The sequence below is a fragment of the Girardinichthys multiradiatus genome, chromosome 9 (genome assembly GCF_021462225.1).
Source record: "Girardinichthys multiradiatus isolate DD_20200921_A chromosome 9, DD_fGirMul_XY1, whole genome shotgun sequence".
NCBI lineage: Eukaryota > Metazoa > Chordata > Actinopteri > Cyprinodontiformes > Goodeidae > Girardinichthys > Girardinichthys multiradiatus.
In genome coordinates this window covers 28,516,516-28,537,047 of record NC_061802.1, presented here as the reverse complement: position 1 = coordinate 28,537,047, position 20,532 = coordinate 28,516,516, and the positions used below count along the sequence as shown (strand labels likewise).

Genomic DNA, 20,532 nt, shown 5'->3' with positions numbered 1-20,532 from the left:
TGATTTGTTTCCGTTGCGAGGAATATGCAAAACAGAGAAAAGAATAGAAACTATGTGGCTGCAAGGAAAAAACACGCCTCACTCAGTCCTTTATGGGAGTCAAATAACAAAAAGGTTACGCTGAGGAATCTGGGAGGGACAATGAGAAGGGAAGAGAGAAGAGATGGTTTAACATGAGAAGGAGTAAAATTCACCAACTAAGAGGAAACAAAAGAAAAAAACCCTGAAGGAAAACAAAATCCAGAAAGAGGAAACTCATTTAGCGGCAGGAAATGAGAGTGGAAGGAATTAGATCAAGAGGCAAATGTTCCAGCTGTGACCCTGAAGGAGAGACTTAGACACACACACCCCCACCCCCCCACCCCCCACCCCACACACACACACGTTGAAACTAGGCAAAATGAGTAGGTTCCTTAAACTAAGAAACGTAATTGGCCTAACACACAGTCATGCAGGTGCAGTTGCTTATATCAGTGGACCATGTGTTAGTAGCTATAAACTTCTAGATTAACTTTAAAAATGAAGAGGGCAGCTTGACTTAAGGTGTCCCCCTTTCTGTTTTCTGAAAGGAAGGTAGTAAAGTACACATAACAAGGACAAGAAAGGAGATGACGGACAAATAAACAGAGAGGGATGTGCGAAGCCTCAAGTTCACCTCACAGTGCGATTGTGGTCCTAGGTAATTGCAAATCTGCCAGCTAAATAAAGCAGCATCCAATGAGGCAGCTATATTTACAACAGCAGAAAAAGCAGAAAGCATAATTTGGTCTTTGTTGAAAGTATGAAAGGGAAAGCAAGGTCCTTTTCAGCTCCTAAAGTTATTGTTTGTGTGTTTCATTTATGTTGACCGCTGTGAAGCTCAGCTCAATATAATTCTAGAGGGATGGGTTTTTTTAAGTGAGTGTGGAGCTATGTTATTTTAAGTTACCATTTGCTGTTATGCAATTTATATGGTTTAAAGTTATTTTATTGAACTGCCAGGGATGACGCCAGAGTGACTGCTCCCCCTCCCCAACCTATTGCTGTGCATTGCACTTCATCTGGCTGAAAGACGGCAGTTGGCCTTTTCTCTGGCTAATTTTGCTGTTTAGAATTATTCCCAGAACAAATTTGGCTATACAAGCAAATAACCAGACTAATTGAATGGCTATTAGTCTTTGTATCAAAATTTGAGTACCTATAGATGTTATAGATAACTGTCATAATCAACATGGTAATACTTCGCAACCATTTGCAGCAGTTGACACAATTGTTGCTTTTCTGTTTTGTAAACAAAGTAATAAAAATGAGAAAGTTAACAACAACCTAATGTGAAATTAAGGCTAACAAGGCCACAAATACAATACTACATATTAATTTTTTCAGCTTGAGCTGTTTTAAGTTGCAAAAATCATCTAAAACAGGTCTGTCTGACTAGCACGTTAACCTCCTACCACTGTGACGATTTATTTACTTTTCTACAAACAAACTGTGATACAAACTCTTTCTACTACAGGTAGGGCAACAGTTTTTGCAGTCTAAAACAACTCAAACTTGTCTTGTTCATATCTCTGTGATACAACACTATATTAGCAGATATTACACAACTGCACCTTCTCCTCCAACATCAGTGTCTGACCTCACGCATCTGTTTAATAGACCATTTTTTCTTTAGGTGTCATTCAAAAGATTATGTCCATGTTGCTGTGCAAGTTGCTGGTTGACAGTGCCGGCTGTCAGTCTACCTCATGAGTTGTTGTTTGTCAGTCCGCTCTATTTCCACCAAGAGTGGAGTAAAAGTTTAGATTTTGTGACAGACTTTCATTTGTGTTCAGGTTCCTGTTCATTTCTCGGTACTGTAGTTGTTTTGGAGATTTTCCCGGTGGAGTGATGATCAGGCAAACTGATACAACTGACGGCCTCTGACAATTTAACTTTTCACAGTAACGTCGATGTTGTAAAGTGTAGACATTTATTAGCCACTAATATAGCGATATGAACATGTTTAGTTTGAGTTGTAAAAATCAGCCAAAAAGGTTCCCATTTTATTAGATATTAGCCACCAACCTCTCTGAGGATTTATTCAATTTTCTACAGACTCATGGCAACATATGATCCTGCTTGTGCAGGTAAGGGGACTATTACTTTGAAAAATCTCACAGATTACTTATAATAATCTCACACACTCCCCTTTTAAGTTTACCCTAATCTACATTACCACTTTTTATACCTTCATGGTAAACAGATGACTATTTAATCTTGGAGCAACACCAAGATGTCACTTTGGATGGACTGTAATCTACAGCCATCTGAACAAGAAGACATGGTTTTTTTGAAAAAGAGACCCTAAATCTTTCAAGGGTGGCTTCTTAAATCCAAGAGGGTTTCATCCTGCCACTTCAAACAGGCTCTCATTGAAGTTCTTAAGCTATTATCCTGTAGATCCGCTTTCTGTCCACAGTCCAGTTTTTAAAAGCAGGTGTTCAAAGAGAAGATTCTCCCATGTCTTGAATAAAGGCCTCCGCCCTCTGCACCTCCATGTAAGTATTAAAGAAAAATCTGGAGTAGGTGTCTAAGTTTAGTCTGACTCAGACAGAATTGTTTTTTAAACTGAGGCAGCCCTTTAGAAATGTATGTTTTGGTTGTGGGATTGCCTCGAGGTGTGATGGAGGGCTATTTTGTGTGCCAGTGGGTGTATTTTGGTCTGCGATCTTTGTATGTCTGCTTTTCAAGAGACTGCCTTGTTTGTATTTATTCAGATATTATCCACCGGGTCCTGTGCTCTTGAGACGCGCTACACATACACACCTTCAGGGCTTACCACACCAGCAGTCTCAGACTTTACATCATTTTAGCTCAGCCTTGTTTATTAGAGCCAAACTTGTAATTTATGACTTACAAGCTGAAGTGTGATGTGGAGGTGCCTAATGTACAAAAGCAAGAATGAAAAGTTAATCATTTTTTAACAAGCCCGGGAGGGGTCTTTAAAAACCAGGTGTCTTGACTACACTCAGTCTATACACTGTGTGGGGAACTGGCAAAATCTATGTTTTGGTAAAAGGATTTAATAAGCATTAAGGAAACCATAACAACCATTAGCATATCACTTACTAGGAAAATACACACGCGAATGTTATTTAGACTTTTGTGAGGTTGTTCAGTAGAAAAAGGTAGCATATTTCTGTGACGACTGGTTCCAGTCTTTGAAGCATTTCACTTTTTCTTGCCTTAAAGTGATAAATGGCTTCAGACTGCATGCATTTGAAGTCTGAAGTAACTATACTTTGGTGCCTAAAATATCTGTCTTTCTCCAGCTTCATGGTGCCATTTACTATGCTGTGTTAATTAAACAAACACTCGCATTGACTTTGCTTATGCGGCTCACTCTTACATAAACTTTAAAAACTTGCTGAGTTAATATGTAGGCAAATATTTTTGGTGTACTTTCCAGTTTCAGCTTGATTTTATTATGTGAATGTAAATATCCCACACTGTATAAAAAATTGGTGTTGGCTAACGTAACGATGTATGTCAATCGGAAACGTTTTTTCCTGCCACAGTGTGCCTCAAATGTCCTCATCACCTGCCTTAACAACAAATGTGGATTCTCAGCTCAGCTGTATTTATTTTAAAGCTGATTATTCTTGTTTATCAGGGGTACCAAATATAGAGGGCGCTGTATTCATCCCTGAACACTGCCCATTATATTAAAATACTTTAAAGGTAGATCCTCACAGAAACTGTCATGACATAATTCTTTGGAATATACTGTATCTCATCTACATCTGGTGTAAACCTACTGACTTTCTGAAAGAAAATGAGATAATTTTCTCTACAGCTTGCTCTGATCCTTCCAGCTGGAACAAGGCCGCAGGATGCAAATGCACGAGGTACCTTCCAAAAGCCACATCAGTAAAATTTACATCAAGGTGCCCTCCTGCTGTACCTGCAACAGGATGTTAGTTGAATACTGCAGACTAGACTGAGCGGTGGGAAGTGGTTGTTGCAAACAGCATTTACTGGTTCTAGAAGGAAAATATGTGAAGTTTATAACTCCACAGTTCCACATCCCAACATGGATGGCAAATGTGCAAGCCAGGTACCAGTCCTCGTATCGCTGTAGGTGGTCGATGCTGCCAAACCAGCCACAGCCCTTTGCAAGAACCGGTGTTTGGTAGAAAAACATGAATACATGTTGGTTGCCAGAAGTAAATACAATTGGATTAAATTCATGCAGGCTACATGTAGGTTCCGTGAATAATTTATGGCTTAGAAATGTTTTTTATTTGTTTTCTGGCATATGTTATAAAAGGATGAAGCGGTGGTTTGGTGGTTATCAGTGATGCTTCATAACAAGAAATGCCTGTGTTCCAATCCCAGCCCTTGTTCCTCTTGGCTCCAACTGCAAACCTAAGCAGCGTTAGGGTGGAACATGCAGAGATATACAGATGTTGGATGAGTATATTACTTGTTTATCTCGTCTATAACCTCAGCTGCTCCAAGGTTCAGTTACACATCTGTGCCTTTTATTCATTTAAGGAATTGTTGTTTGTCTTTTTGGCAGCACAAAGCTTCTTCTGTATTCTGCTGCGCCCGTCTTGATGGTGTGAGAGAGTGACTTGTGCTGTTGGCATGTTGGCAAACAATGACTATGTTCATCTCATGTAGGGTGGAAATGGAAACTAGAAAGCTGTGTCAAACTAGAGCTTCAGTATATGGCCTTTTTGTTTTTTACTAAATATGTCAATCATGGTATTTGTAAGATTTGCAGTAATTGAATTATCTAATTTTCTAAAACTTGACAAATTCATTTGAAAGTAATTAATGGGCAAAACATATCTTAAGTGACTGCTATTTTAACGAATAAATATAAAATATATTTACAGTAAATCTTGTTTCTAAAGCAGATAATAGCTTCTTTTTATTTTTTTACAGCACAAAACATTAAAAAGCAACAGATCATGGGGCTGTTGTTTTCCCTCCTCGGACCCCAGTTTAAAGTAAACTGATGCCATACCAAACGTAGTATATGAGAACAATTAAAGTCTTGTTAGATGAGATGTTTTTTTCAGATTATTCATTTATTTTATTTTAACTACATGCAAGACGGATTAGAACAATTGGACCATTACACATTTATTGTAGAGGTTTCCAATATTAGTAGAAAAGCAACTGCCATATTATTTCTATATATTGCAATGCCAGTATCCGATCCAATGGACCCACATTTTACTCACTACTTACTCTCTTTTCGGTCATTATTGTCCATAACATTAGGTTTGCATTACCTTCTTAGCCACTGTAACATCAGCTAAATTTGTTATCTCACTGGTCAGTTATCCAAGCTGACAAATGTGTCTTTGGTGTGTATGCATTTGCACTGTAAATATATAAGCTTACATTGTGTTTCAGTCCAAGCAGTTCTACAGGTCCTTCTCAAAATATTAGCATATTGTGATAAAGTTAATTATTTTCCATAATGTCATGATGAAAATTTAACATTCATATATTTTAGATTCATTGCACACTAACTGAAATATTTCAGGTCTTTTATTGTCTTAATACGGATGATTTTGGCATACAGCTCATGAAAACCCAAAATTCCTATCTCACAAAATTAGCATATCATTAACAGGGTCTCTAAACGAGCTATGAACCTAATCATCTGAATCAACGAGTTAACTCTAAACACCTGCAAAAGATTCCTGAGGCCTTTAAAACTCCCAGCCTGGTTCATCACTCAAAACCCCAATCATGGGTAAGACTGCCGACCTGACTGCTGTCCAGAAGGCCACTATTGACACCCTCAAGCAAGAGGGTAAGACACAGAAAGAAATGTCTGAACGAATAGGCTGTTCCCAGAGTGCTGTATCAAGGCACCTCAGTGGGAAGTCTGTGGGAAGGAAAAGGTGTGGCAGAAAATGCTGCACAACGAGAAGAGGTGACCGGACCCTGAGGAAGATTGTGGAGAAGGGCCGATTCCAGACCTTGGGGGACCTGCGGAAGCAGTGGACTGAGTCTGGAGTAGAAACATCCAGAGCCACCGTGCACAGGCGTGTGCAGGAAATGGGCTACAGGTGCTGCATTCCCCAGGTCAAGCCACTTTTGAACCAGAAATAGCGGCAGAAGCGCCTGACCTGGGCTACAGAGAAGCAGCACTGGACTGTTGCTCAGTGGTCCAAAGTACTTTTTTCGGATGAAAGCAAATTCTGCCTGTCATTCGGAAATTAAGGTGCCAGAGTCTGGAGGAAGACTGGGGAGAAGGAAATGCCAAAATGCCAGAAGTCCAGTGTCAAGTACCCACAGTCAGTGATGGTCTGGGGTGTCGTGTCAGCTGCTGGTGTTGGTCCACTGTGTTTTATCAAGGGCAGGGTCAATGCAGCTAGCTATCAGGAGATTTTGGAGCACTTCATGCTTCCATCTGCTGAAAAGCTTTATGGAGATGAAGATTTCATTTTTCAGCACGACCTGGTACCTGCTCCCAGTGCCAAAACCACTGGTAAATGGTTTACTGACCATGGTATCACTCTGCTCAATTGGCCTGCCAACTCTCCTGACCTGAACCCCATAGAGAATCTGTGGGATATTGTGAAGAGAACGTTGAGAGACTCAAGACCCAACACTCTGGATGAGCTAAAGGCCGCTATCGAAGCATCCTGGGCCTCCATAAGACCTCAGCAGTGCCACAGGCTGATTGCCTCCATGCCACGCCGCATTGAAGCAGTCATTTCTGCAAAAGGATTCCCGACCAAGTATTGAGTGCATAACTGTACATGATTATTTGAAGGTTGACGTTTTTTGTATTAAAAACACTTTTCTTTTATTGGTCGGATGAAATATGCTAATTTTGTGAGATAGGAATTTTGGGTTTTCATGAGCTGTATGCCAAAATCATCCGTATTAAGACAATAAAAGACCTGAAATATTTCAGTTAGTGTGCAATGACTCTAAAATATATGAATGTTAAATTTTCATCATGACATTATGGAAAATAATTAACTTTATCACAATATGCTAATATTTTGAGAAGGACCTCTATGTGGTGTTCATCTGTTGTGGAAATGATACAGTTTAAAATGTGTGCAGTCATTCTTTATTTGCATTCACATTTGGGTTGCAATGTGTAGGTCCTGCTCTGTAAGCTGGGCCTGAACATTTCACCTGTTCAAATGGCAGCTGGTCCTTTAAAGCCTATAACTGTGTTCAAAGTGTCCAGGTGTTCACTCAATAAATGCACTGGTTGAAATATCCAAACGCTATGGCACGATGCTGATATAACACCCCCAGCTAACTGTTGTTAATTACTATTGTATATTGACTCATTTAAGATGTACAAGTAATTCTAGACATCTTACCTTTTAAATGCCTGCTTCCTCCGCAGATTGAATAATTTGAGAGATAAGATTTAAAACCACATTTATCAGATTTGAAAACAGTTGTTCTTGAGGTTAAATAGTATCTAATCAGGGGAAAAGAAAAACAATGAACTGGGGAAAAAATAAGAGAAATTCCAAGTAAAATAAAGATTTTAAAAAATGAAAAGAGCAAGTGATAAAGCACCATGCATATAAAGAGATTCAATCATTCATTCATCTTCTATACCACTTATTCCATAGTAGGTCACGGGGGAGCTGGTGTCTATCTCCAGCAGTCTACGGGCGAGAGGAGGGGTACACCTTGGACAGGTTGCCAATCCATCGCAGGGCAACACAGAGGCATACAGGACAAACAACCATACACACACTCATTCACAACAACGTAAATGAGTGTGTGCAAAGAAATATAAAAAAAAACAAAGAGATATGAATTTGTCTCACTTTTAAGTGGAAAGAAATGTGACTAGTCCTGATGGGACAAATCACCCCTTAAACATATTGAAGGCCCATTATAAATTAGGATTTAAACTGTGAGCCATGTTTCAACCTTGTACTCTTCTAAATTTTCTAAACACAAAATGCATATCTTAAACTGTTATATTGTGTGAAATCCTCACTAGCTTTTTAATTTTTTTTATATACATACAGCTTGAGTCCATGATTATTTGAATTGAAACAGTTTAACAGTTTAATGGGTCAGTTTTATAATTTTCAAAGTAAATTGCAATGTACTGTTGGATTTATCACACATGTTCAATTTAACATTTCACCTATTTTACATATTAAATTTTCTTCTAAAATGTGAAAGTTTAAGTATAAACCCATAAATGTCTACCCTATTGCATGACTGAATTTAACAAAACTCTTACTTTTACTGTTTACACTATTTACAGTTTCAAAACAATATTTAGTTTTCTTATTGCAAAGACGAAGAACTACAGAGTAACATTAAACTGTCTTTAAATAAAGAAAATGAGCAAAATTAAGTTGCTCAACTTAAGTCCTGAATTCTACTGTATTATGTTGCTGCTTATTTTCTTTATATATAAATTTGAATAAACAGTACATACTCATTGCTTTCACAAAGTGTCTGGTATGCAAAGATAGTTACCTACAGTATATACTACTTGTGTTGTATTCCATTAAATGTGAGGGAAATTCAACTTTAAATGACATCATACACAACTTAATTGTGTTTCAGTGGTAAGCTGGAAAACTGGTTGGATTTGCTCACAAGTGCAAACAAGCTGTCTATTACTGCAACTATCACTGTTTCTTTATTATGTGGCAACCAGTTTGGGTTTGGAAGTCAGGGTTGGTTAAGGGAGCTCCGACTTAAGATGTTCTAGTTCCTCGCTCTGATTTGGAATGAACCATCAGAAGATGGGTACACTGTGGTCATAATTTGATGTACATGGTCAGCAACAATATTCAGGTTGGCTGTGGTGTTTAAATTATACACAATAATGACACCACCAGCTGCCTGAACCTCTGATACGAGGTAGTTTGGATCAATGCTTCCATGTTGTTTACAACAAATTCTGACCCTACAGTCTGAATGCTGCATCTGAAGTCAAGACTCATCAGCCCAGGAAATGTTTTTCCAATCTGTAATTTTGGTTATCCTGGACAAGTTCTAGCCTCAGATTTCATTTGAGGACAGGACCTGCACCTGGTGTGTTCTCTGCTGCTGTAGCCCATTTGTTTAAAGGTTGGACCTTTTGGGCATTTAGAGATGGCATTGTGCATTCCCTGGTATTACGAGTGGTTATTTGAGCTACCTTGTCTTATGTTAACTTGAACCAGTCTGTCTATTTTCCTCTGACATCTGATATTTTTGTTCGTCCAACTGCCACTCGACAGATATTTTCTCTTTTCAGACCATTCCATAAAACCAAAAGATGGTTTATTCATCAAAATCCTGGATCAGCAGTTTATGAAATGGTCAGACCTGCCAATCTGGCATCGACTAGACACCCCTTTCTTCCCCATTCTGATGTTTGGTTTGATCTGCCATACGCGTGGTTGATTCAGTTTGCGTTAACAAGCAATTGAACAGGTTTAGCCAGTAAAGTGACTGGTATGTTGCAGTGCAATAAAATGAGCGGCAAATGAACTCCAGTTTCCTTCCAGTAGCCTGTTACACAACTTGTGCTTTCCCCGATTTGCTTTTGGCAGTTTAGAGATATTACAGAGTGCTAACTTTTTCCACTTTTTCCACAACATAATTCTTGCTTTTGCAGTCGTTTGTTGTGGTGCTCAATATAAATGTTGCATTTTTGAATGGCCATATTATAGAGTTTAATAGGTTTGTGTACTGTGCCATTCAAAGATCCTCTACCTAAAAATGAAGTCTCTGTTATCATAAAAACTATTACCTTTTATTATTATCTTTAAAGGAGTGTTCATCCATCCATCATTTGAAGTGGAATTAAACACCGAAGGCTTCACCTTTTGAGTAATGGTTATCCACCTTCCAGTTGTGTATTTTCCTTTCAGCTCCTTAGAGTCTCTAATCAGCCAGCCTCACTGGAAGGCCCTCTGGTATTATGTCAGCTGCAGACATTTTTCTAACAAATGGGAGGAGTACATTCAACTAATTTACACAGGGACATAATACCATTGGCAAGTGCACTTCCCCAGTTTACCAAGGGCTTCTTCGTTGCTGTTTTTCTTGCATTTAATATGCAGCTGCCTAGTATTTCCACCGTGGTCCCAAGACTACCTTGGTGGTAGATATCAGATTTAGAGTTTAGAGTTGCATTCCTTTCCAGGGTTAAGACTTGGTTTGTCCCTCTAATGATTCCCTCTAACTAATCTAATGCAGATCAAAAATAAAAATAACCAAGTACCACAGCCTGAATTTGTCTCTTTTTCCAATGGAGATCATTTAAAACCAAGAATGCATACACCGACGCTGTTGAGATAAAGTACAAAAACATTTCTGCTTCCAAAGAGCCCAAGGTTGGATAAATGATTTCAGGCTTTGGTGTTGTTGAGATTGAAACTTTTGACCCACATACTTCTGGTACCCTCCTCTTGCCAAACAATTCCACAACTCCCTTTTGTAGCATTTAAAAGGGATACAGCATTAGACAGGGGCAGTTATAATTCCCAGCAGCTGTAACAGATTGTGATGGTGAAAAGACAGACAAGGATGTGCTTTAAAGCTGGAAAAGGCTAATGTGTATTTTGTGGGCGGATGTTTCCAAACAACTCAAGGACGTCATGCTTTCTCTCGGCTTCCACTTGCTACTTTGTTTTATTTTTAGACGCAGCTGAAGCATTCGGAAATGTTGGAGTTTGTGGGCTTTTCAGCACAGTTTGTTTTGCATAATTTCTTTTTTCCCCTACAGTTCACTCATACACCCAACTATTTGTAGGAATATTTTTCCCTCTGTTTATTTTTAACATTCCTTAGTATGAAATTCCATTGATTGATTTCAAAAGCTAAAGCCTTGCTAGAAGGAATGTTTGATAGCCTTTAATAAATATTTTTGTTCACCCAGCTTAGAAAGTGAAGTTCTGTCAGAGAAAGCCTATACAAAAAATAATATGAAAAGCTTTTTCCAAAGTTTTTTTATTTATTTAAGGTCTGTTAAAGTCTGCCCTGCTTTTCATGTACAAACACTAATACAGCTCCATCCGAATGTTTAAATACACTCGTCATCTCAATGAATGTAATTGATTTGAGGCTTTTTAATGGTTTTATTTCATATCTCTTTCAGCTTTTTTTTGTATGACTGATAATTGTCAAAAAAAAGTAATTGAGTGCAAGTTTCAAGTTATTGTTGGTTTTCTCTAATCCACCCAGAATCAAAATTAAACACACAGGCTCAAATGTTTATATACACCCTCACTAATCTTTGGCTAGGTCCTTGACCTACTTGCAGAGAAATCCCATATTTTTGTAGCCATCATCGAGCTTCTGTCATGATTGTGAATGGTTTTTAGATCTCTGTACTTGGCAGTTTGATAGACTTCATTTTGGATTAGTAGGTTTTCTGGTATGGACCTTGCTTTTAAGTGTAGTCATAAATTCACCGAAAGGTTGAGGCCTTGGCCATTCCAGAAGCCTAATTTGGGATTGTTGAGTTTTGGAACACCTAATTGGGTGATGCCAAAACCATCTAGCTTATTGTTGATTTAATCTTTTTTCATTATTATTTTCTCTTGTACCACAGCAGTTTGCAGCATAGCAGACACAGCGTGATAATACAACCTCCATGCTTGGGAGCTGGTACAGTGTTCTTAGTTTAAATAAAATTTACCATTTCTGTCAAGAGGAATGGGGAAATCTCCACCCTGGAAAAAGAACAGTTTATCATGAAGGCATGATAATTAATATGTGGGCCATGTACATGATGAGTGTGTAAACATCTGACCAGACCTGTTTTTATGTCACAAATAACTATTTTTCCAAATATGTTAAGTATTCTTACTTAGTTTGCTGTTCTGTTGTCTTGTTTTCATTACAGCATCCCTGCCCTCCATCATTTTGACCATTAGGTTTAAGCCTTATCAACGAGGGATTTATTGTGATGATGAGAGCATCATGTACCCCATCAAACCAGACACCATCACCCACAGTATGATGGCAGCTGTCACCATCTGCTGCAGTGTTGTCATTGTAAGTTTTTCCTCAAAGAATGAGCTGACTAAACAAGTCACTTAACATTTGGTGAGGATTACATATCTGCACATGTTGTGTTAAGGAAATGGTGTGAATATAAAAAATATTTTGTTCTAATGGAACAAAAAATGTTTCTTTCCTCAGATCTGTTCAGGAGAAGCTTATCTCGTTTACAAAAAGATGATTTACTCAAATTCAGGCTTTAACCAGTATGTAGCAGCACTCTACAAGGTGGTGGGAACCTTTTTGTTTGGAGCGACTGTCAGTCAGTCGCTCACGGACATTGCAAAGTTCACAATCGGCCGCCCAAGGCCGAGCTTCATGGCCATCTGCGCTCCGAAAGTCTGTACAGGATACATGCTGGAACTCAACTGCACTGGCCAGTTACATGATGTCGCAGAGTCAAGGTAGGAGAAAAACTCTGAGGGCAATTTTTATCATCATTGGGATGAGGTAATAAACAATACTGCTTCATTCTAAGAGTTAAAAAATGCCTGAAACAACAGGTTCCAAATTGGCCTTAAAATGAAGGCTCTTTGGTTCCCAACTCCCATCTTATCAGCAGAAACAAACATATTGACAGACAGGCATATTTACCCTGTACATGTGCTTTGTTATCCAGGGTTCAATGTCAAACTCAATCCTTCTAAGCCTAACAATATATCAAGGCTCCATGTTGTTTAATAACTTTAAACTAAATAAACTCTCTAGAAGGTGAATTTAATTTTCTCTCTGTTCTTTATAGATTATCTTTTTACTCTGGACACTCCTCCTTTGGAATGTACTGCATGCTGTTCCTGGCGGTAAGTGCAACTGAGTTTTTAAAAAACAATGCAAGCACGTCTCTGTGATGTAAGATTGCAAACATTTGCGTTTAGATCAGGGATTACTGTGTGCAGATGCATGTGTTTGCGGATCTGTTATCAAGGGCTAATTGTTAAACAGTGGATCAGGTCCATAGAGCCAGTTTAAACTATTGGAAATGCAAAAAAGGCAAGGGTTCATAAGGAGGAATGTGGAGTATGATGAAAATGATCATGATGCATCTGCATAATTTAGTTTCTTAGGATGTCCTGTGTACAGTTTTTTATGACCATCCATTTGTTAAGGTTGACAGTTAATTTTTTGTTATTTCATTCATATTAAAATCCAAATTAATCCAAATTAGATCTTTTGGTTGGAAGATGTTGTTGAAGTAGACTCCTCTTTCAGCTTTCAGATCTTAAAAGATCAAACTCCACTTAGGAGAGCAGCAGGAGCAGTTGCCTAAAAAGTCAGTGTAACTCCTTGGCCAACAATGTGCATCCACCAGTCTATGTTTAGTTTCCATGTTCCAACTGTTAAATGAGTGGAAATAGTGTCCACTACTTTCACTTCTGCATTGGGTTGTAAACGAAGACACATTAGTGCTGAAATGTCAAAAACAAAAACACAGCAGTCAGTTACTTGTGGGAGAACATGCTGCCGGTTTACTTGCAGCCACCCAATGGCAAGCTGTCCACTATTCTCCATATTAATTGAAGGCCTTAATAATCCTTATCACAAACCTAAAAATAAAATCTCCATTGCAGCAAGAGGAACAAAAAATATAGCAGGAAGAGGCTGCTGCCGACATGTATGCAACCATTTTTTAAACTAATTTTGCTTTACACTGTAAGCCTTGAGGCCGTTTTTAACACTATCACAATCTATGCTTGGCAGTGGGTTTCAAGCAGTGCCGGATGTTAGTCGGACATTTTTCTAACGAAAGGACAGCTTTGGTTCGTGCTATTTTAACCAAGCAAAACCTGAAGAACTGACAGACAGAGCAGAGCTAAGCAGTTACTTCAGATTTGTCTCCTGTGGCTGTGTTTTAAAAAGTGTTCTACAGTGTGAAGTGGGCTACAGTGAACTGTGTGGCAGGGGGATGCTAGTGTGATGCCAGTTATTGCACCTTCAACAGCAGCTGAGAAGAAACTTTATGCAGCTGCCAGGTTCATATATATTTTGGCGTCTACAGTTTCCCCGCAAAAAAGCTGGGCACTTACTGGTTTATTCAGCCATAGATGATATAAATTATAGCTGTGTTCAACATGTTTTTTGGTGTTTGAATCTATTTTAGTTTTAAAGTAGGCACACAGACATTTTTCACATATTTTACCTTTTTGTTACAGGTCTTTGCGCCCAGATTACAGCCACTTGAAAACTAGAGTAAAGGATATTTTGAAGACAATGTGGAAATGTAAAACAAATCAATAGTAGCATAACATTAAAGATGTAGGGGTTATTCTTGTGGTAGTCCTTGGTTTGGGCAATATGGGTCACAACCCAGGGCAGCATCTTAATGGTGGCACCAGCAGTTGGATTGGTTAAATGTGGTGCAAATGTGATATCTATCTCTTGATTGTATGTCCCGTAAATTTGGGAACTAGGCATACCCCAGTTTGGTGCTGGAACCCCAGTTGGATGTTAAGAAAGTGCCAGGTGTTTGAGGGAAATGTATCAATTTATTTTATAAATTGGGCAATGCATATTAATAAACATTAGCATCGAAATCTGTTAGATCATAGCCAGGTGGCTAATTTCAGTCTCCAGTCCTATTGGCAGGCTGCCGTCCAGCACAAAAAAGAAAAAAATGACAATAAGCAAAGCAAGAAAAAAACAACAAACAAAGAAATGTTATAAATCCTTATGGGGTGGGAGTGAGGTGGTGCAGCGGGACAGGTTCGCCTGGGGTGTCATTAATGCTAGAACCGCCACTGCACACATCTATATCAGGGGTGGCTAATTCCAGTCCTCAAGAACTGATGTCCTGCATGGTTTTTAGATATTCCCCTGGGCAAATATATCTGAATCAAATAAATAGTTAATTACATGGCATCTACAGAAGTTAACATGCTGTAGAGTCCAGCCATTTATTCAGCTCTGTTGAAGCAGGGTCAGATCTAAAACTTGCAGAATGCCATCCTTGAGCACTGGAGTTGGCCAGCCCCTGGTCACTGAGTTGATGTGAGTTGCTGAAATCTCAGCAAACTAAAATAAATAACCAAGCAGTTTATTGTGATGTCCTCCTGGTTGTTCAGATTTTCTAACTGCTCATTTTTCTCCCATTTAATCTCCTATCACAGCTTTACGTGCAGGCCAGACTTGTGGCTAAGTGGGCCAGACTTCTGCGGCCAACCATTCAGTTCTTCCTGGTGGCCTTCGCGGTGTATGTGGGCTACACCCGAGTCTCCGATTACAAGCACCACTGGAGCGACGTGCTGGTGGGGCTGCTGCAGGGAGCTCTGGTTGCCGTACTCAATGTGAGCCTCCTAGACGACGTCTTGTTAAGGCAAACACAGTAACAGTTCACGAATGCTATGCCAGACTTCCCAAAAGGCCAGCAATAACTCAGCTGAAAGCAGTCTGGGGTGTCTATGATCCTGTGCAGAATGCTAAGTAACTTGAAACATGCTCACGTTTTGACATTTTGTCGCTTTTGAGGTAACGTCAACCTCACGCAATGACATCCTAACGTTGAATCTTACCACAGTGGGGAATATTTGATTGGAAATCTAAACATGGTGAAATGCTTAATGGAACTCTTACTGGTAATGATACTCCTACCAGTGCAGAAAATCACTGATGAAGCATTTTTAGGCTTTATTGAATTTCAACAATAACTTGGAAGCTGAAGAAGCATAAAATATTAGCATAGTGTGTCATGATTCCCTGCCAATATGTTCATTATGTTTGCTTCATTCAGCTGAGCTACTTTTCTTGGCGGTTGTTGACTTGTTGAAATTCTGCAGTGGCAGAGTGTACACATATTTCATTAATTGGAACCTCCATGCATGTGTCTGGCCTTAACTGCCCTGTGTGCAAAAAGAGACCCTGTGAGACAGTGTTTTATAGCCTACAGAGGTTACCCTGCTCTCTGTGTGTTCTTCTCAGATGTAAGTCCGTAGAAGTGTTGTTGTGTCATTTAGCTACTGTGCATAAACACCTCCAGACAGATTTAATGTCAATTTTCAGCCATACCTTTTTACATCCTCTGTTTCTCCTCACCTAAGTGACCAACTGTCTTACTGTTCTACTTTCCCCACTCCCCTGCAGGTTCGCTTTGTGTCCGATTTCTTCAAGGAGCGCCATCCATGTTACAAGAGGCCAGATGTGCAGAACAGCGAGGAGCCGGAGAGGAAACCAAGCCTACAGATTGCAGATGCTGAGCATGGCAACCATTATGCCTACCGCAACAACTCTGCACCCTTGTGATGAGAGGCGTCGCCTCTCTTGGTTTGTAGCCTGCAGACACCCCAACCTGTGCAATAGGTTTGGACGCAGGAGCTACAACTCAGTTTGTGCAGTCTGCCGCTTTTAGTTCAAGTCTTAATACCTGTTCTGGAACTGTTACATTTGTATGACTTTATGAGCTCATCAGCTCCTTTACTCCCTTTTCGACCACTCACATCTGCTCCACTGGACTGACCGGGGGGGTGGGATGCACTACCCCTAACACAATGACCTCTGACTCTCTTGTACAAGGTTGCTTTAAGTGAGGGACACTAAACTCTCTGAAACAAAGCTATATTGCAATGTAACCATACAGAATAATTGTAGCTCATATCTTTGCAAACACATTACACCAAGCAGATAAAGACTAACAGTGTGCGTCTTTTTGCAACCTTGCCAATGAAAGTTTGATGTCCTTCTTTTTTTGTTGCCAGCTTGTGAGGAAACAAATTCTACATTTTGTTCACTTGTATCCAACAAGCGTACTATTTTTTTTTTAAGACATGCTTTATTTCATAGGCTTGTACATGTGGCTGAAATGCAATTTTAACAACCAAAAAAGGAGATCTCTTTATAACTAGATTATTCAGCTCGATTTATTTTTCATTTGACCATTAGAAATTTAGCGTATTGAAGCTTTTTTTAATAGTTTGTAAAGATCTGACTTGTTAGCGACAGAGTTAGTTAAAGCTACTCAGCTATGGACATCGGTAAAGATGCGGTTTGGGCAGAATTGTTTTGTGCACCTTAAACTGCTCACTAGACCTGACAAATGTTGCACAAGTTAAAATGTCAGCTGCTGGCTAATTAAAGCTTGCTGTAGATGGAGCTATGTATCAACTCAACCACTGTGCCATCGGATAGGTGGTAAACTGTGTTAAAGTTCACAAAACAATACTGAGTAACAACTCAATAAATTCCAAGACCAGCTGTACTAAGAATATCTGTTAGGCACAAGGATTAACTTCAATGACATTCTTCTCACCTGTGCCTATCTGACATTAAACTATACCCTTGAAGAACAGACACACTTTAAAGCTTACAGGTGAATCTCAATGAATTAGAATTTCCTAGATCATTAGATATTTAAGTAATTAAGGAATTAATCAAATGAAACATGTGGATTCATTACACACAGTGAAATGCTTAAAGCATTTATTTCTGCTAGGTTTAATGATTATGACTTATGGCTAATGAAAACCCAAAATGTTTGGTGCACTGAAAAACATGTCTACATACTGTACAGCATATGCACTTTGGTCAGGGCTTCCTTTGCAGGAATTATTGCATCAATAAAGCGTGGCATGAAGGTGCTGAGATGTCAAGGAAGCCCAGGATGCTTTAACTGCGGCCTTCAGCTCGTCTGCATTGTTGAATCTGGTGTCTCGATCTTCCTCTTGACCATCCTTTGTGTATTCTCTCTAGGGTTTTGGTTAGGCACATTTTTGCTGGCCAATCCAACTTAGTAATACCATGGTCACTGAAGAATGTTTTGGTTTTTCTGGCTGTTTGAGTAGGGGGTATGTCTTGCTCAGAAATCAAATCCCAATCTCTATAAAGCATATCAGTAGAGACAAACATGAAGCGCCCTAAACTTTCCTGGTAAAGAGGACTCATGCACCCTTTTTCCTTCCACTCAACTTTCTAATAATATGTTTGTATACAGCACTCTGAACAGACAGCTTCTTTAGCAATAACTCTTTGTGACTTACTCTCCTTGTTGAGGATGTTTGTGTCAAGTCAGCGGTATTTCCCATGATTGTGCAGGCCACAACATGACCTGAACATAACCATTCTGCATTTAAAATCTTTTTTAATGGTCTTAAGTAATATTAAAATTTTCTGGGAGACAGATTTGTATTTTTTCAGGAGCTGTTAGCCATAATCATCAAAACTAACAGAAATACAGGCTTGAGATATGTCACTTTGTGTAATCATATTCTAAATTAATGAGCTTACCTATAGGCATCCTTTACTCCCTTTAACAATAGACATGCTTTACTAAAATTAGTCCTTTGAATTAATAAAGGTTATGGATCATTTCCCCCTGTGGGACAAAATGGACTGCCAAGGTAAAAATAATTGATGCTGACAGCTTTTATTAAGCGCGACTTGACTCATCACACTGCTACCACTATATTGCCTCAGACAAGGTTGAAAACTTGACCACCAACTTTTTTTTTTCTTTCTTAATTTGTTTTAGTGTATTGTTTATCTAAAAGATAGCCAAAGAAGGACAAGACAGCTATTTTAAAAGGCTGTTTATTCTAAATATAAAATTTCTATTCACTTTGTATAAAGCTGGAAAGGCCAGCTATGTTTGTTGTGCAATCACCTCTGCTTGCCACTATGAGCCACAAATACTGTATCTACTAATGCTACGATTCTTTATAAAGGATGATTGTGAGTATATATATATATATAAATGTTTGCTTGTGCACCTTTATGTTGGTGTAATTCTAATTCCAGAATAGTGTTTATGCCAGTCAGGCTTGTTTATTGTTTTTGCCAAGCAAACAGATTCAGTATCAGGTCTAGGGCACGTGCTGCAATTGGTCTTCAGAACGACTGTTGTTGTTTTAGTGATAACTGGGTTTTGAAAGCTGGTAACACTGCTCTGCTCAAATTTCCTGCAGCCATAAGCTCAATTTCTCTTCTTCATTTTAAGGTTTTGAATACAGTTTTGGACCAAGTTTTTTGTGAAGATCACAGCTGTATTGAAAGTAGATTAGACAGACCACTGATATTATGGGCCAGCTTTAATTTGGACTCCAAAGCCCAAACTGACTCAAATCCAAGTTGAAATTATCAACTGGAATACTCTGAATTCAGAATACGGACTTGGAAAGTAAGAGATTTCTCGCTAGTCCTGACCTCAAAATCCAATATGGCTGCCGTACATATATGGCAGTGATAGCTGTAATAACGAAATGCTTATTTGCATCAGTTTTCAACACATTAAATCTGTCACACAGGCAATGATGTACAATCTCTTTTTGAATGTGTTGCTACAGTGTTTGAATGTACAAAATGAGAGGAAATGCATTGTTTTTTGAGCTTATTGACCAAGCTAATTATAATTAGTCACAGTTGACTATGACGTGACTTTGCGATCTGAATTCTGACTCTCGATGTACATGCGGAGCATAAGATTGATGCTGGGGCCTGGAAGCTGTGCTGGGACTCTCAGTGGGAGGGGGCTAAACCAAACAGCATGAGCCTTTAAACATTCGACAGGCAACAACAGAAATTGGTTGTGGAGCTTGGTTCTGCCCTTTCTTGTTTCTAACATGCATATTACACAGCAACACAAACAGCACACATATAGACAATGATGTACATACAATCCAAGGGTTTTAACCGGTTAAAGTACCTTGTTTTATCCGTACTTAAACATTCAGTACCTTAAAACGTATGTCAGTTTTATAGCTGTGGTTTATATTATGTCTGCTTTGGTGTAGCCTATAGATATCTATAGTCTTCAACCTGGAGAATTTTAAATAAAGATATATCCCACCCTAAAATGCATGCTTTTCTCATTTGTAAAAATGTATTCAGATGGAAATACACAAGAAGTTTGGATAAACTGTTATTGCTCCACCAGGAGGTAAAGGTCTTCAGGCATGCATGTTGTGTTCCTGATGTTGTGTTCCTGATTGCAGTGATGCAACAGAAGAGATATGCAGAACATGATGTGAACACATCAACTATTAGTTGTAACTGCTATAATTCTGGCCTTTATGGAAGAATACAGAGAAGAAAACTGTTGCTGAATGAAGTTCCATTTGCAGCTTGCCACAAGCCAACAATGATGCAGAAGGAGGTGCTCTGGTCATATATGACCAGAAATTACTATTTTGTTATTTGTTATTTTGCAGATTTAAAAAAATGTCAAAAACATGACAAACAATAGAATTTAAACCTTTTGTTTGCAATTACTTGGGCCATTTTGTCCGGGCTACTTTATGCATATGACAAATCTCCCACCAAAATATGACTTTTTATGTCCAGATACTTTTTCACTGCCAAAAAAAAACAATCTATCTGTTTTGATGGTTGCATAAGACCAGAGTCAGATTGCAGTGTAAAGTGTAACGTGGTTTGACTTGTACTACACTGCTGCAAGATTCAGCATTTTTAACCTCTGGAAAAATCCTGGCATGCTCTTGATTTATGCAATGACTTTCTTGCATATGAAAAGTATGTTTTTCTTGTTATTTGTGCAGCAGGAATAATTAAAACTGAGTGCTTTAGCTTGAGGAAGGACTGCTCAAGGTTTCTCTGGCTGCC

The 20,532-nt window shown here is 38.9% G+C and overlaps 1 protein-coding gene across 3 annotated transcripts in view; it reads left to right on the top strand.

Annotated features, from left to right (window-relative positions):
* Positions 1-19,766, top strand: part of plpp2b (phospholipid phosphatase 2b) — a 28,254-nt gene extending 8,488 nt beyond the window's left edge. For all 3 annotated transcript variants that reach the window (XM_047375730.1, XM_047375729.1, XM_047375728.1), the window contains 5 exons: positions 11,834-11,985; positions 12,133-12,395; positions 12,734-12,791; positions 15,096-15,272; positions 16,066-19,766. In XM_047375730.1, the coding sequence (XP_047231686.1) occupies positions 11,834-11,985; positions 12,133-12,395; positions 12,734-12,791; positions 15,096-15,272; positions 16,066-16,224 (809 nt within the window). In that variant the 3' untranslated portion in view covers positions 16,225-19,766. The remainder of the gene's footprint in view (positions 1-11,833; positions 11,986-12,132; positions 12,396-12,733; positions 12,792-15,095; positions 15,273-16,065) is intronic.
* The last annotated feature ends 766 nt before the right edge of the window (positions 19,767-20,532 follow it).